This window comes from Convolutriloba macropyga, chromosome 6 (genome assembly GCF_964194025.1).
Source record: "Convolutriloba macropyga chromosome 6, txConMacr16.3, whole genome shotgun sequence".
Taxonomy (NCBI): Eukaryota; Metazoa; Xenacoelomorpha; order Acoela; family Convolutidae; genus Convolutriloba; species Convolutriloba macropyga.
The window spans coordinates 20,143,412-20,161,085 of record NC_134473.1 but is presented as its reverse complement, the minus strand read 5'-3'; the positions used below and the strand labels follow the sequence as shown (position 1 = coordinate 20,161,085).

The window sequence follows — 17,674 nt, the reverse complement described above, 5'->3', positions numbered from 1 at the left end:
GAAGTTTCTGTACGTAAAACGTTTATCGCTGTAAATTGCTGGTCTTTTTGGAAATTTGGAACGGGATTTTCTAGGAGAAATTTTGGCGCTGACAGCCATTTTTCTTTCAAGTCTGTTAAAGAAAGTCCTCTTGTTCCGTGATCTGCAGGGTTTATTTTACCAGGTACAAAATTCCATTGTTCTGACTTGGAGTTGGCTGAAATTTTTGCAATTCTATTTGCTACAAAAACTTTATGGTGTTTTGTTGGTTTAATCCAACCTAATGTGGCCATACTGTCAGTCCAGAACTGAATTTTGTCAAACTGTGCTGTCATTTCGCTTCGAACAAAAGAAGCAAGTTCTGCTCCCATAGCTGCTGCTTCTAGTTCTAACTTCGGGATGGTTGTTGTTTTAATGGGGGCAACTCTTGCTTTGCTAACAGCATATTGAGTTGTTATTTCTTCTGCGCTTGTTGATCTGATGTATATTGTCGTTGCTATTGCTGTACTTGATGCATCGCAAAATATGTGAAGTTCATGCTTAGCATCTGGGTTGGGGATCAGACATCTGCTAATAGAAATCTCTGGCATCTGCTCATATTCGTCGACCCATTGCTGTAAGTCGTGTTGGAACTCTCTTGGAATCTGATTGTTCCAGTTGTTACCTTGTTTCACTATTGATTGAAGAATGCATCGTACTTTAATGGAAAACGGCGTGATGATTTCAAGGTGATCGAACAATGATGCGGCGAGTGAGAGCAATTGACGGTGTTGCATGCTTTTGACATCCAGTTTTAAGTCTGGTCTTTTGAAGATGAAAATATCTTCCTTGGCATTCCACATTTGTCCTAAAATGCGTTGCTCTATTGCTGTGTCTGCATTTTCTCCAGTTATTTTCATGACCGTGTTTGGGTCGTTACTAAAAAACTTTGTAAGTTTAAAGCCACCTTTGTGTAATGTATCCTTTACCTCTGTTGTTGTGATTACTGCGTTTTCGGTTGTGTTGAAACTTTGAAGGTAATCATCCATGTAGAAATTGTTTCTTATGGCTGAGTAGGCTTCGGGATTACTTAATTTGTTGTTTTCCGCACATCTGTGGAGTGTATAGATTGCACATGAAGGGGAACAAGTTGCACCAAATATTAGTCTCTTGTACTTGAAAATTGTTTCTTCTCCATCTTTGTTCCACAAAAATCTTAGTGCGTCTTGGTCTTCTGTTCTGATGGCAACTTGCATGAACATCGCTTTGATATCATCGGTTACTGCAATCTTGTACTGGCGAAATATCAGAAGAAGTCCAACAAGGCTGCATAGTAGATCTGCTCCGGTCAAAAGAGCTTTGTTAAGTGAATGTCCTTTGTATACTGAAGCTGCATTTGTGACCCGTCTTACTTTTTTCTTCATTTTATGTTCAACGGGGTGGTGTGGGAGATACCAAAGTTGTGATTTCATGAAACTGGGTTGACGTTGTGTCTCTTCAACAAATCCATTTTCGATGTCTGCTTCGATGGTTTGGTTGTAACGACAAAATAGGTCTGGTTCCTGTTGAAGTCGGTTTTCAAGTGACTGTAATTGTGCTTTGGCAAGAAAGTAGTTGTTCGGTAGCTTAGTGTCATCTTTCCAAGGTAGTCCGATCTCATAACGAGAACCGTTGTGGCATGTCGTCCTTTTTAGTGTTTCAAGAGCTTTCCTGTCATCTGCTGTCAGTGTCTTTTTTCCGCTCACTAAACTTTTTCCCTCCATTGTCCAAAACATTTGGAGCATGTCGTTCTCTGTCTCCTGTTCTGGGTTCTTAATTCTGTTGTAAAGCGTGATGTTGTAATTGATTTCTTGTTTATTACTGGTTGGCTTGTATTTCTGTGGTATTGGTCTTGTAACGGTCCATCCAAGCTGCGTCAAGACTCCGTATGGGGTTCCTGGTGGTCCTGTTGTGAATTTAAGTGGTACTGTTGCTATGAAGGCATCCGCTCCGATTAAAACTCCTATTCTGTTATCTCGTATTTGTGGAAATGTGATGTTGTTAAGATGATCGTAGTCGGCGCAGATAGAGTTCAACATCTCAACGGGTACATTCGGCATTTGAAAGTCAGATGCTGACGTGGCGTGCACCGGTAGGTTGAAAAGAGGTCGGGTGCTGTTGAGTGATCCAATTCCCAGAAGAATTTCAGTTGATGTTATGATATGTTCTCCGTAAAGTGAAGAAATTGGTACTGCAATGTGATCTGTGTTTTTTATTCCGAGTGCTTTTGCCATTGAGTTTGTTATTTGTGTGTTGTCGCTCCCGCTATCCAAAAGAGCATATGTTTCTATTGATACGTCTTCTGTGTAAAGGATAACCGGAATGGCTTGAAGTTGAACTTGAGGTCGTATCCACAAACTGATTTGGTTGTTGCTGCATGTGTGATTTTGTGGTCGTAGGTTGCTGTTGTTGTTGTTAAAGTTCTGTTGCCTTTGGCTTTGATTTTGTGTGTCTGTTTGGTTATGAGAATGTCCGGCGTTCTGTTGTCGTGAATTTGTATTTGGCATGAAGTTGTTCGGATTGTTATAGTTTCTATTGAAGGTGCTTCCATTGTTGTTGTTGGGATTGTAATTCTGATTGAAACGGTTAGTGTTATTGTTTTGACCAAACGAATTACGTGTGTTGTTGTTATGATTGTAACCAGCCATTCTTCCATAGTTGAATCCATGTGGTTGAAACTGTGATCTGTTTGCGGTTATCTCTGTTTGGTGTTCGTTGTTTTGCGGACCACGATTGTTGTGATAATTGTTTGCAGATTGGTTTTGAACCTGGTTGTTTGTTTGTTGTTGATGTTGTTGCTGTTGGTTTCTTTGCTGTTGCTGAGTTGGTGAAAATGTCTGTGAAATGTTAAAGTTGTTTCTGTGAATTGTTGAGTGATGAAATCCGTTGCAGTTTTCGATTCGACATCGGTAATGACTGTTACACTGTCCTTTTGGGTGTTCGGTGAGGCAATTTGGGCAAATTTTCAGTTGTCCTACTGTTTGTTGTCTTTGGTTAATATCTTTATTGAGGAATTGGTTGCATTTTCCTAAGTTGTGACTGTAACCACATAGAGGGCATCTTTTGTTACTTTGCTGTTGGAAGAGTCTGTTTGATATTTTAGACGAACTGTTTTCTTGATTGGTTGGTCTTTGTGATGTTGACAAATCTTCGCAAGCTTCTGCATAATTATCGATCCAGTCCTTAAAATGTATTAAATTAGGTTGAACAATAGCTTGTCGAAGGACGTATTCGTTCCATCTGATTATCATTGTTGGCGCAAGTTTATCTTTTGCAATCTTAAGGACAGCTGAGGATTGAAGATCTGATGTGAAACTGTGAAGTATGAAAGTTTGAACCATTTGTCTAAGAAACGCTGCAAAAGATACAAAACTTTCGGGGTTATTAATGGTCGGTCTGGGCCATTGTTCCAACTTATCAAGGTAAGCTGCTGTAACATGCTGTGGTTTCCCGAATCGTTTTTGTAATTCTTGCATTGCTTCATTATAAAACTCTCTGTTGTATGAGTATCCAATAATGCTGTCTTTGGCTCTGTCTGTGAGGGCGTTTTGAAGATATGTCATCCGTTGGGCATCTGTCAGTGTTACCTTGTCATGTATTGTGGCTTTGAAAAAACTAAACCAGTCGTGCCATCTCAATGGATCTCCGCTGAAGGATTTGAGTTGAGTTTTTGGAAGATTAATGGTGGATGTGACATGTTGTTGTTGTGCTTGTCGTGGCAAGAAAATGTTTTCTGTTGTCTGTGTATGTTGAAACTGTCTGTCTGGTTGTTGGCCAGTTCTGTTGATGTAATTTGGTAGTCTTTGGTCCTGTGCGTTTAGATTAAAATTGCCAAGATTGTTGTTCGTTTCTGGGATTAGGTTGTTGACGGCTTTTCTTCTCAATTCTCTGTCATTTGATTGGTTACCTCTATTGATTTTGTTCGCATCTTGATAGAAATCGATGCTTTGAAGACATTGCTGTTCTTGATTTTGAACATGTTCGTGAATATTTGAAGTACCTTGACCTTGGGTCTCCTGAAATTGGGTATTTGTTGAAGCAAGGTTAACATCATGGATCTTGTATATTTTTCTTTCTCTTTTTCTGGCTCCTTGTATTTTTGGTTGTAGTCCATAATGCGTTGGGTTACTGCTTAGTCTGATGTTGTCGATTTGTTGATGATCGTCGCTTTCATCGTCTGTTGATTGTAGATAATTACTGTCGTAGTCTGTTGTCTGTTGATTTCTTCTGTGTAAAGGCGTGATTTTATTTGATGATTGTTTCCTGTTAAAAGGATGTAAGTTTCGTTGTCTTGATTGTTGCTGATGTGGCTGTGTTTTCTTTTGTGTTTTCCGTTGGTCTGGGATATTAGTGTCAAATGTCTGATATGAACTGTAATCAGATTCGGTACTTACATCTGATTGGTGTATTTTTTGTTTCCTTTTAGCGTGTTCATTGGATTTGGGTTTGTCGTTTGATGTAGTGGTACCAACATCGCGTCTTATGGTGATTGGTCCGATGTTTCGCTCTTTGTAGTTAACTTCAATTGCTTCTCGGGTTTTTGTCAAGTCCTCACCGCCATTGCTTTTTCTTTGCTCTGCTGTTATGTGATGGTCACCGTTATTGTGTGGAAAACTGGCTATCATCCTTGACGAAGTGCATTCTGTGTTTGAATCATCATTTGGCTGTAATGTTTTCTCGCGGACTTGTGTGAAGTTGGTTTTTGGATCGGTGCGTCTCTGTTTTTGACTGTACCCAAAATTTCTCAGAGGAAACTCAATGTAAGAATTTGGGTTACACTGGTTGTTACTGTCTTTGTTGTCGGAGTCCCCTCCTTCCAATGACGTTGTATCTGAATGGGTAGCGCTCATTATCAATTGGTTACTTTGTTTTCTGTCATCGTCATATTTCTGTCCATGTTGTGGATTTCTGCTGCTTTGTTGTTTTTGTTTTTCTGAATCTGAAAGTGTAGGTACTTTATCTGTTCTGTTCTCTGCTTTTGATCTGCCTCTCAAATTGTACGTTTTCTGTCTATTGTAGTAGGGTTTAAGAGTTGTTGAGGATTCGTCATTTTGGGTGTTAGTTTGATGTGGTTGTGCTCTTCTTTGCTGCTCTGGCAAATGGCTATCGGAGTCTGTAGTAATTTCTCTTGAATGGTCTTTGCCATATTTTTTCCATTTCAAGATAACTAGACTTCGTTCTGCTGATCTCTCCATTATTTCTTTCAATTCATTTTGTGTGAGGTTGAATTTAAAAAGGTCGTCACAGAGTTTGTCTAGTTGCAGCTTTTGTTGAGAAAGAGACTCATAGGACAAATTGATGCCCTCTAAATTCTCCTCTTGAATCATTGCCTCAAGGTAGTCGACATTGACTGCCCATTCTGCTTCTCTCCTCTGCAGCTGTTGTTGTATAGCCTTTTTCTTATTATTGGCGCCAGGCATATTGATACAGGTGCTTTTTGCAAGAGTTTTGAACTTTGTTCTTGTTTGATCTATCAGTTTGTCAGTTTTAGTTTTTATTAAGTTTTTGTAACAGCTGAATGAAACAAGTATTATCAAAAGCAACTTCAAAGGACACGCGTAAGATTATTCAGTTTGTTTGCTGCATTAAAACAGCCGCTCTAGACGCTTTTTTCTTGTTGTCCTGTTAATGTTTTGAGGGTGTTACTGCTCTGTGGGAGGACGATATGACTGCTTTTATACGTAAGCTACAGATTTAAGTGTTTTACCTTTTCGATACAAAACTCCTTTGTTCTGAAATTTGAAGGAAAAAGCAATCAGACCTGTTTTGTTTTTAATGAAGTGAAGTGTGTTGTGGTCTGAGTTTTCTTTTAACCTAAACTTTGTTGGGTCTGTTGAACTTTGCAGATTGTCAGAGAACGTCAATTTTTTTTTACTGACGAATAATATCAAAATGTGTTTGTTATCGCCTTTGATGCTAAACGTTATTCCTTGACGTTTAAATCTTTTCTGCAACGAACAATCTAAATCCGAAGTTTTTTTTTAACGTGCCCTCTGAAGTAGAAAGCGTTTGACTGTAATTGCTGTGTTCTTTCTTGGTTTACATTCTTTTTGATTCAAAAAATCGGAAACTTGATGATAATTAACTACGATAAAAACAAATTGTGGGTGTTCTTCTATCTTTTTAATGTGTGTGTATGTGTATGATTACTATCTACTCCGGAGTTGAAAACCATGTACACGCTTCCTGAGAACTAAAAAACGTTATTGAACGCTAATCTCATCGAGGATTATGGAGTATTTTGTTGCAAATCGAAAAAGTGCAAAGCTTATCTTTGTTTTTTTTAAACAGGAGCGTGGACAAAGTTTTCTTATATTAGATAACAGGTATATAAATATGATATTAGTATATAAATATGATATTAGTAGGTATTTTATAGGTATATAATTTTATAAATGTTACTTCGGATGAAGACCCTTTGATTTTTTTTGTTAACTTTGTTCTTCGTTAGAATTTGAAAATGAAATTAGAACTATTTGGTTGCTGAGAGACAATCTTCTGTAGACGTCATTTCTTGTTACACATTTTTGTACTTATCTTTTCCTTTCTTTCTTCTTTTTTTTTCAACTCTCTATCTTCTTTATTCTGGTTCTTCGTTATTGTCGCGAAGTGACGGCTCCTTTCTAAAAGGTTCTAAAATACAGCTAACATTTTGAGTTATAGGAACAATGGAAATGGTATTAATAAAATTTTTTAAAGTACTCCCTGATTTTGTTACTTTTTTTTGGTTGCTTTCAATGTGTTTGTCGTTTAAAAAGGTCACCAATGTTTACTACTTATTAACAAGAGATTTCCAGATTACAATGAATTGCTAGGTTGCACACGTGGGTAAAACATAAAACCCGCAAATTCTACAAATCAAAACAAATCAGAAGTTATCAATCAATCAAAACAAATTAAGGAAATCAAGCTTGTGCTTGAACAGATCTATAAAGAGTTCTTTCTTTTTATTAACTGCTGAGATTTTATTTTTCGATTAGGAATCTGCATAAGTTATTGCTGACTCCATTAGTTGCGCTAAAATAACCTCCAGTTAAAGTGACAAACACTCCGTACACCTTATCTTCTTGATTTAAAGTAAAGATTTAGCAAATAACAGTCTTAATAGTTGCCAATTGGAATAAATGATAAGGTTTCTGTTCAGTTTTTACCTACTGTCCTAATTTTTTCCAAAATCTGCGCTTTCGCTTTATTTTCTGTTCCACATATTTTGCATATCTAAAGATCATCATTCAACCAGAAATGAGAAACGTTCTTGCAAAAAAATTTCATGAAAACTGGGTACTTGTATTTTTAACAATGAAATAAGTGTTAATAACCTTTTACAAATATTAATTACAGCTTTCAAATAATATGTTCAAACAGTTGGATCTCTTCTGATTGGAATCACTTTAATTTTGCAAAATTTTACCATTTGGCCGTTTTTCTTTGAAACAATTATTTTTTTTCCGAAACACGAGTTGCAGTGACAAGTTTTTGAGAAAATGACCAAAACAATCGGATGGAAAGTGCCAGAAGTGTTTAAAAAATGATTATTTTTTCAATCACAGTTACAATCTAGAAAACTATTAAAACTATTTGCTAAGTGTGGAGAAAAGGCCAAACATCTGTGAATTGTTTGCTCATTGGTATTTAAAAAACTTTAATTGGATAGCGTGTAGTATTTATTTACTATACCCAATCTTTGATTGACTTCATTTATTGAAACTATCTAAAAGAAGAAGAATAAATTATGATGAGCTCAATTTTTTGCAGAGAAACAAATTTTATATCTGTAGATAGTTAATGAAAATATAAACTCAATTTTAATGTACGATTTAGACTCAAGATCTGAATCAAGTTAACTACCCAAAACTTGATGCAAGAAGATATTGTTAAATTAAAATTTCAATGAACACACAAAATAGAAACACAATATAGAAACCCAAAAAATGCATTTTCCATTAGCGAATCCAGTGAGAAAAATATAACAAAACTGTGAAAAGATGCCCAAAATCAAAGCGCTCTGATGATTTGACTGTTTATACTATATTATTCTTTCAGTTCAAGGAAATGATATAAAAACACTCTTAACAGCTAAGAGTACATTTGATGAAGATCATCCAACCAATTTTGTCATGCAACTTCTTAGATGTTTCCTACATTTCGTCTTTTTCATTAATTTCTCAAGTCCACTGTTTTTTATAATTCTTTTTTAACAGACGCAAAGCGATAGCTGAGGCTAGTATTGGCCTTCTCTTGGTTTTATTTGCGTCAAGATTTTTGTTACGACCTTTTAGCGTCACAATCACCTCAAAGCTGCTTTTTGTTCATTCGTTCATCCAACTTCAACTGAATTGCGTGACGTCATTTTTCACTCTTAGTTCTTGTTAGTCCATTTTTTGTTCATTTGCGTGATTAAGTTTTTGGTCACACGTGAAATACCTAACTCTCAAAAAAGTCTTCGTCACTCTGAAACTTACTTTTCTTTACTTTAATTCAAAGAATCGAAGTCAAATGAGCGCGTTTCTCTCTAATTTCACGATATTTGAGGGAAGCTAATACATAAATTATTAGGTTCAAGATTCTTAATCCAATTTAATATCAAAGCATTGTAAAAAAAACTTCTGGTCTGTTTCTTTTACTATCTTTTTGAGACTGCAGGCCTAGAAAGCTATTGAAGCTATTTTCTGGCAATCTGCCAGCTATGTTTAATAAATTGACAGACACAAAATAAAATTAATTTAAATAGAGAAGTTTTCAATTATCAAAATCTGAAATGATAAAATTAGATACCACTTAAACATTTGGTAATGCAAAAAAAATTTAGAAAAAATTTTGTTATTGCTGTTCCGCAAATTTGAACAATTTCTGGGTATATTTTTAATTAAAATAAATTACAAATTTACCTCTCATATACATTGCTTCTGTCGTATCGAAATCGACCAATGAAGAAATACAAATCCTCAGCAATACGAGTTTTCATTTTTTTTATTTAAGAAAAGAATGTAATATAAGTCTCAATATCATAATTCAAACAGTTATGTTAACCTATAGTATTTTTTACCTGTCAACCAATGGACATCAGAACAAATAATTAAATAAGATTTATAACTTCGGACTGCTGAGTTTTACACAAACGGAAAAAAATCACCAATCAAGTTCAACTTCTCTCCAGTTGAAGTTTTTTCAGCATCTTTTCATTACTTCGTGATGCTGGGTCACTGCCAAATATCTACAATCTGTGCCGATTATTGACACACGATTAATCATAGCTTTATCCATTTTAATCTTTTTTTAACACTTCACGTTTCATATGGATACGCTTATAGACGCTTCATTTAATTTTTAAATGGTTTTCGCTACTCATAATATTTATTTGTCATCCGCATGACAGTTCCAAAAATGCTGAATACTGCATAATGTCAATGAACAGTTAGAAACTAGTTTCTGGATCAGTGAAATTTTCGTTGTCAACCTCGACCAAGGAAGCACTATCGCAGCCATCGTCGCAGTCTTCACCATTTCTGCCTTCGCTCATTGACTTGATTAGATCCATACATACTTGGTTGTCCAACTTGTGTTTCTGGATGGACACCTCTAGCGCACTCTTCTCACTTTCCAGCTTTCGTGAATTATTCAGGCACTTCTTTTTGGCGAAGTTCGTGAGCGCGAGGTCTGGGAACAATTTCCAAATAATTGAAAATTAAACTTAATTTTACTTAACTTCCATCTACGCTTCAGCATGTTGTAACGCCGCTTACTATATTATAAATACAACACCATTAATAGGTTAGACAGTTATAATTAAAATTGTAGCTTAAGTATTTCACTTTTGCTATTTTTACGGTGGTGCATGAAGTATTTCATCACCAAATAGTAGCATTTTATTTTGTCTGCTTAAACTTTTAGGATTCAGTAATTAGAAGGGAACAAAATATATCTACCGAGGGTGCCAATTTTCTCAGTCATGCCCTGTGTGAACTTATTTCTCGTCTTGGCATTTTCAGTCCGCAATTTGCTCATTTTGACTTCAATAGCTTGCTTCTCCTTTTTCAGCTTTTCCAATTCCGCTCTCGATCGACTGATCGCTTTGTCTGAAGCGTCTAACTTGCGGTCCAACTCCTAAATAACCAATTTGGATCGAAAATTTGATGTTAACTGAATTCCTATACTAACTGTGGTCTGATGTATTCTTCCATTATGCAAAGATTTAAAGGTTCTGTAAATATCTAATCACGCAAATTCCCCAGAAGGCTTTTTCTAAGATTTCGAATTGATGTCACGCGCTCAAATTTCGCTTATGAGAATTAATGATTAAATATGCCTCTTTCAATTGTTCAATGTGAATATGTTTAAAATGAAAAATGGGCATCAGACAGCGAAAAAAAACCATCAGAAAGATTTGCGCAACAGAAACAAACCAGGAGCCGAACAAATCACCTGAGCTGTAGTACCATAAAAATAAAAGTCATAGTCAACATTTAGTTTGGTATCTACCACAATTTTATCGAATCGTAAAATTGGAGGAACGATACATTCACGAAAATTTTGAAATAGTTTCAAAAATCATATCTTGGTAATTATTCTGCCGCGGATAAAATTATAAAACAGGTTAAAATTATTGTAAAAAACTTAGTATCGATAATTACTTTAAAATAATATTTCATTTCTACCAGCATTGCTCAGATATTCAAATCTGTGGTCGGTTACTCAAAAGGTATCATACGCACTGTAATTTTTTTTAAAAATGTGAAAAAATCCAGTTCACACCTGTGTGCAAATCATTTTTCCACAGATTCGCGATCCCTGACAGTCTATCGCCAACAATATATAAATCCAGAATATTTCAATTTATCAATTACTTCCTTAGAGTCAAAAAGCGTCTTCCGAACTTTTGAAAGAAAACTTCTGAAACGTCTAAAACAAACCAAAAAATCTGAAATTTAAATAATGTGTACAACGTCCAGAAAACATCTGTTATAGCTAATATATAAACAAGAGTTTCAAAAGCTCATTTTACAGACGTTTTTTTGCTAACAAAGTACCAAAACATTTGGGCCATTCCAATGCTTATGAATTGGACTCGTCAACTATATCCATTTTGCTGCCAAAAATATCTGTACAAGATAAAAACAGACGAAAATGAAGAAAATTGACAAAAAATCACCAATAAAATCATCAAAATAACAGAAAAAAATCAAAAATACAAAATAGGCCCAATTCTGGTGATCAATTAGGCATTTTCAATAACAAGACAACCAAAAACTAGTCAAATCTCAAAAACTACAGTCTGCAAAAAATGTCTTTCTGGCCGTGTAGAGTAAAAGACAGAAAACACCAGAGAAAAGGAAAGTTAGCAGACCCAGCAAATTGAACTTAAAACTTGTCAAAACTACTATACAAGCTAAACAACAAAACCATTAACACCCGACACAAAACACGCTTATAACTTATAATGAAGCGCAATGCAACTAATTTAGAAAAGTTTTTGCAATTTCAAAAACTGCTTTGATAAGTCTTCAATTGAAAAACTGTTTTGATGTCTTCGATTGATAAGTTTTCAATAGTGCTTTCCAAAGAGTGATGAAACTTTCAATCGCATAAAAGTCCAACAAACTTTCTGAAAACAGCGATGAGAACAAAAAGGACTATCAAACTGGTTTGGCCATTAGTCACTGCACAACACAAACTCACTGCACAGGAAAAATCTGCATGCCCTGTCTCTTTACCTGAATATGGATGCGCCACCCCTGATTCTACCAACTTGGACTCATGTAGAGCGCCAAGACAGATGCGGAAAGGGCCACAAAACATTTTTTATTGAAAATCACGCATCATACAACTATTGTACTTTTTGGCAAATAAAAATCTGGGTAACCAGATAAAAATAGCAAATGAGCCGGTGAAGTCTTGCTCGAAGTTGGGAATCAATTTACTTAGATACTAAAGATACTAGAGTTTTCCTTTTAAAGTTAATCTAAATATAGTTTAAAATGCTTAAACAATGAAAATTTCCTCCGATGCCTTCAGTTGAGGTAAAGGTTGTTTCAAGGACGAATTCTTTAAAGCAATTGTGCTCCATATTTGGTTAGATTGAGGCATCATCTGTCACCCTTGGCGTCAGCATATCAGAGCCAATTCTGTAAGAACCTCATGCGCGTGAATGAACAAACATCACTGGGCGGAAAAACGTCAAAGCTGAGACCAATAACATTTTGCACATTTTCACAGCTATTTTTTCAAAAATTATCTGCTAAGCATACAGCAGTACTCCACCATGCCCTACACGAAGTACGAGGACCAATGTGCTGCCTTCACCAGAGCGTAAACAACTGCAACATTCTGTTGAGTTTATTTTTTAGCCACCAGACAATCATTTTTTTAAATTAATTATCGAAACAATTCTAAAAGCAGAGCACACCTTATCAGCGGCTGCCAATCTGTTCCGTTGTTCTTGAACTTTCTTGGCCTCTTCCTCGTGCCTAACCCGCCTCTGCTTAGCCTCCTCGTATTCAGCGTACAATGCTCTGTACAACCTCTGCATCTCGTCCGCAGCCGCTTTTGTCATGGCATCATCACACATTTTGATTATTTTTGATTGATCTTACCTTATTTTAGTTTACAAGATGATTCGTTTCTCAATAATGAGAGATTCCAGTGGATTTATTCTGAAGTAAACTGCTCATTACAACATTGCTTCTCTTTGTATTACAAAGATAATGAACTTGAACCTCTTCTTATATGCGCTTAAGATAAAAAAGCTAATAGACTTCAGACAAAGTTCTGTATTACCCGGTTTAAATACACAAACTTTAACGAAAATGCATTATTCACTATTTTTGAGCTGCACGATTTCGGATGCAGACTGCAGTTATCTTGGTAGACTTATATAGACTTCAGAAATTCTTCAAACATTTTCATAAACGTTGCATTAGCGAAGTGAATGAATAGTTACGAAGAAGTTCCAAGAACGATAAATATGCGTTGTTTTAGACTTCACTATGGGATCGAGCGATGCGACTACTACCTCTCATCAAGCAGGCGAAGAGGTACAAGGAAACGGGAGCACCGGATCAAATACTCCGACTCAGCATGTCAGAGCCTCAACGCTAGCTCTCTTCGCTGCTGATTAGGACTCAGATGAACTCAACAATTCAAGACTGTTCAAATTTGAAATTCTCTATTCTCTATCACAAAGAACTGTCACTTGACAAAACAATTTCTAACTGCATCAATTAACTGAGGGAAAATTTATCTGCATTTCATTTTTTTATATCAATTGCCTCCCATTCAGCTCAAAATCAGATTTCAACGCTTTATGGGCTCGCCCTTCAATTTATATCATAGTAGCTATGTCTAAGAGTCTAAAACAAATAACACAAACAACTGATAAGTCAGTAACATAAACGCCTACACTTTCTAAGTATTCAGTTTGTCTTCACATTCAATTTGCACTTTCGCTGGTTTTCTTTGTCGCGCTCTTCTTAGGCAGCAAGACGGAATGTATGTTGGGCAAAACGCCTCCTTGTGCAATGGTTACATCTTTCAACAAACGATTCAACTCTTCATCATTTCGAACAGCCAATTGCAAATGCCTTGGAACAATTCTGGCCTTTTTGTTATCTTTTGCCGCGTTGCCAGCCAGTTCGAGAATTTCAGCTGTCAAGTACTCGAGAACTGCGGTAAGATACACGGGAGCTGCATAGCCAATATGATTGGCATAGTTTCCTTTCTTCAGATACCGGTGAACTCTGCTCACGGGGAACTGCAGATCGGCCCGCTTGGAGCGACTCTTACTAACTGTGCCACTTTTTCCCTTGCCACCTACAAAACATACATAAAATGAAGTCTTTTCAATACGCGAATGAGCTGTTTTGAGGGAGATTTAAAAGAGGGGTTAATAAAACACAGTACTGGAGAATCTAAAATTAATCATAAATATGCAGGGTGCAGAACTAACCACTGAATTTGTTTGCAATGCCTGGCATTTTGTTCGAAAAATTGCTCAATCAGTCAAACACAAAAATCTGAAATACCAGAAAAAAATTGCTCAATCAACTATTCTTCAAACATCGCTAGTAAAAACTCATATCCCCGTAACAGAAGATAATTATATCCTTTGGTGCATTAAATATTATTTAATTGATCTGAGCTTTCTAGCATTATGCACAACATTAGAATCAATTTCGAGCTTCCATTATTATTTACGATCTCTTATTTTTCTTCTATCGAATTTTAGAAATGAACACACCTGAGAAGCATATGAATATGTTGTTTTCAAAGATTAAGCGGCTCGCATTAACTTTAATCAAATCTGAAACTAATTTCAGTTTTGTTAATAATTCTTAGATTTCGTTAATATTATCTACTAAAAATTCTGGATTCTCCCGATTAAAGATCATTCGGGCTTTTTCACACACTACGAATGCCATTCAGCTGGGATACTAGCTACACTGAAAATTTATCGACAAAAAAAGATGATGACATATTTTAAGTCACAAGCAAACAGAATTGGAATCAAATGGTAGCAAAAAGCTAAATTAAGAAATGCCCTCCACAGCACTGGATGAATACTGGCTGGTTGGGGCTCTCCCAGCACTACGTTTTCATTAAGCGATTCGTATTGCTTTAATCTATCAAAAACATGATACAAAACACAATATAACAGAAGACAGACAGCATTAGAAAACTAATGGCGAAAGTATATGAGTCAAACCGACAGCCTGCCTTCTTCAACCACGGCTCCCATTGGAGCATCAACAGTTTCGCGCCACCTAAGCGTCCTTGGAAGCAGAGGATGGTACTCCTTAGGAGAGCAAAGCTGATTTTTGTCCTTGGATATGATATGATGTCAAAGTAGCTGTCCGCTTTTCGCGCGAAGAGCTTTGATTCCAGTTGTTTCGGCGCTTTTGAAGCTGATGGGCCAGCTCCACGAGTGCATGCGAAGACAAGTGCAAACAATGTTGCTCTCCCAACATCAATTATTCTGTGTTCATATTTGTTCTTTCTAATTACTGCAAGGTACTTGTAGGCTTCGCTACTAGTTTCAAAAAAAAATTTTTGCCAGCAGTCTGGAAATTTCTTTTATCGAAATATGTTTTATTGAACCTCAATTCACAAAGTCCTTTGTTCTTCATATAACACCTTGAATCATTGTCAGTTTTCGTTGACTTAGAAGCAAAGTTTTTTCTCTTGTAACGGCTGAAGATGAGGTTCGATCTCGACATAATGCCAGACCTCACTTAACAAGTTCGCAAAGTAATTTCGAAGTTCATTTTGTCTCATGTGGCCGTATTCTCTTTTCGGACAGTGGAGAGAATGATCAACAGTGTATTTTTCTAGCTAAGTAGAGTTGAAAGTCGATATAAAATTGTTAAATTATTCGAACGTTTTCGCAATAACTTGCATCGTCAAGAGTTAAAAACTTGAGTCAAATTTTTACAAAAACTGATTCACAAAGTAACGTGTCATTATTATCTTTTTAATATTTCATATTTTTCTGAAATTCTAATAAGTTTTCACGTCAAAATTTGCTATAATGTTAAAAGAACTTAAAAACTGTTTTTGTGAATTTTTCTCTTCATAAGCGGCTTTCCTCGTCTATAATTGTTTATAAGGGTTGTTGCATGCATATAGTTTAGACATCTTCACTGTGTCCCAAGTTGCGGTTTCTGTGTGATGGAGAAGTCAACGTACAAGGAAAAACTTGATGATGTGTTGAACTCAGATCAGTTTAAAAAAATCAATGGAGGAAAAGATCAAATTATGATCGAAAATGAAAAACAGATAAATAACAGCCTGCAACAGTAAACGAAGCAAGGGAAAATTAGTGATAATATTTATCAAAGACTTAGGTCAACAGGTTCTGAACCAGCGAGGTTTTATGGCCTGGCAAAGGAACATAGAACAAATACACCTCTCCGACCTGTTCTTTCGATACCTGGTAGCAGTTACGAAAACTTGAACAGATTTCTGACACCATTTTCCCACAAACTACTAGGTGCAGACACTGAATCCAACAAGCAAGATGATAGAAAGGCCATAGAGTCTCTCTCTCTCTCTTTCTCTCTCTTGAAGATAACGAGAGGATAGTATCTATTTTTGGTAGCTAAAAAAGTTGTTCACCAACGTGCCGGTTGGAGAGGCTATAGAAATTGCTCTAAGAAAACTGTATTCATGCAACCTAGCTCCACAGATCCCAATGTCCTCAATGAAAAGTTTGTTAAAGCTTGCGGTGACAAATGTTCTTTTTAAATGTAACGGGATCTAGCATGTACAATCAGATGGTCTGGCTATGGGTGCATCACTGGCTGTAATTCTAGCAAACGTGTGGATGAAATCGTTTGAGGTATCACAACAAGAACCAGAGCTCGGTGAAAACATTGCAAGATCCGACCAAAGCGGGAAGTGCAAAGATTGTAACCGGAGAGTGACTTTCCCAGCAAGAGGAGTGGAATGTGAGTCATGCAAAAACCGGTTTCATGCGAAATGCTAAAAGATAAGGAATGAGGAATACCCCAACATGCAAGATGTTGTTTGGTTTTTACTCAATGCAGCAATCAACAGACAGTGGGGCCGTATGAGGAGATGAAATGGTTTAAAAAGTATATGGATGATATTATCTGCACGGTTCGTGGGGACACGGACGAGTAATTAAAATTTGCAAATTCAATACACAACAACATACAATTTAACTAAAAAAAATAACATGGAACGGGAGTTGGCTTTTCTTTGCATTAACATAAGTGTGAGCAGCAAAAGTAATATCACCTGTCATTCAGCACATCAACTGACTCTGGAATAATACTAAACTTTTGCAGCTGTGCACCCCTTCAGCATAAGGAAAAGGAGATTCAAGAGACGTTTTACAGGGTTTTTAATGCAACATCTAATTGGCTGCTCTTCGATCAGGCTCTTTAAAAAAAGAAAACTTGCTGGACAAAAAATCAGCTTCCAGAGGTATGGTCTTCATATAGTGAAACAGACTTTGGAAAAGATTATAAGTGGCCGTAAAGGCCAGTTGAGAACAACAGCAAAGGAACAAAAAAAACAAGACTAGATCTCATGATAAGTAAACTAATTTTCAACAATACAGAGGCAACCTTACTCAGAACTTGGCAAGCAAATTGAAGAAACTATGCGAATTGCAACTGGTTTTTATAATGCGAAAATTAAGATCATGCCTCCCCACCCTGAAATCATCTTCCGATAGAGACCTTAAATCCCATTTGGTAAATGAGATAAAATGTAATGGATGGGGATCCAACTATTTTTAGCAAACAAGCCGACATGTTACCACAAGGATATTAGAACATCAAAGGAACGATTCACACGTGGGTCAACATCTTGTTGAATGTTATGGCGCCACGAATGATATTGAATGGAAATTTCTGGACGTCTACGGACAGTAGAAAAGCTAAAGACTATCGAAGCTCTATACATCAGCAGGCTCGAAGCCGGCACAAAACACACTTGATGAATATAGGGGGCGGGAATTCAAGCTAAAATATTAGTTCAAATCTTAACTTTGACTACATAAGGATACATAGGGCCAAAAACATTTTTTGTGCATGACAAAACGAAAATTGCAAAACCTCCAAAAGAGGGATACTTAGGGTAAGGGAAAATTTGGAATAGTCCTAGGAATACAGAAACATGGCCAAAATATCAAAAAATCGGGAACAGGAATGTTTTT

At 36.3% G+C, this 17,674-nt stretch overlaps 3 protein-coding genes across 4 annotated transcripts in view; 1 reads left to right on the top strand and 2 right to left on the bottom strand.

Annotated features, from left to right (window-relative positions):
- LOC142341556 (transmembrane protein 145-like) overlaps nucleotides 1-13,252 on the top strand; it is a 56,146-nt gene extending 42,894 nt beyond the window's left edge. For both annotated transcript variants that reach the window (XM_075392582.1, XM_075392581.1), the window contains exon 5: nucleotides 12,973-13,252. In XM_075392582.1, coding sequence (XP_075248697.1) covers nucleotides 12,973-13,112 — 140 coding nt within the window. In that variant the 3' untranslated portion in view covers nucleotides 13,113-13,252. The remainder of the gene's footprint in view (nucleotides 1-12,972) is intronic.
- On the bottom strand, nucleotides 9,347-12,879 carry LOC142340847 (uncharacterized). The gene is made up of 3 exons (XM_075391588.1): nucleotides 12,401-12,879; nucleotides 9,924-10,101; nucleotides 9,347-9,654 (listed from the first exon to the last, which is right to left on the bottom strand). The coding sequence occupies exons 1-3, from the start codon at nucleotides 12,560-12,562 to the stop codon at nucleotides 9,413-9,415; spliced, it is 582 nt and encodes a 193-aa protein (XP_075247703.1). The 5' UTR covers nucleotides 12,563-12,879; the 3' UTR covers nucleotides 9,347-9,412.
- The window catches only part of LOC142341558 (late histone H2A.1-like), a 305,796-nt gene continuing 301,264 nt past the window's right edge, over nucleotides 13,143-17,674 (bottom strand). The window contains exons 2-3 of the mRNA XM_075392585.1: nucleotides 13,940-14,008; nucleotides 13,143-13,803 (exon numbers count right to left, since the gene is read on the bottom strand). Of these exons, the coding sequence (XP_075248700.1) occupies nucleotides 13,424-13,803; nucleotides 13,940-13,967 (408 nt within the window). The 5' untranslated portion in view covers nucleotides 13,968-14,008 and the 3' untranslated portion in view covers nucleotides 13,143-13,423. The remainder of the gene's footprint in view (nucleotides 13,804-13,939; nucleotides 14,009-17,674) is intronic.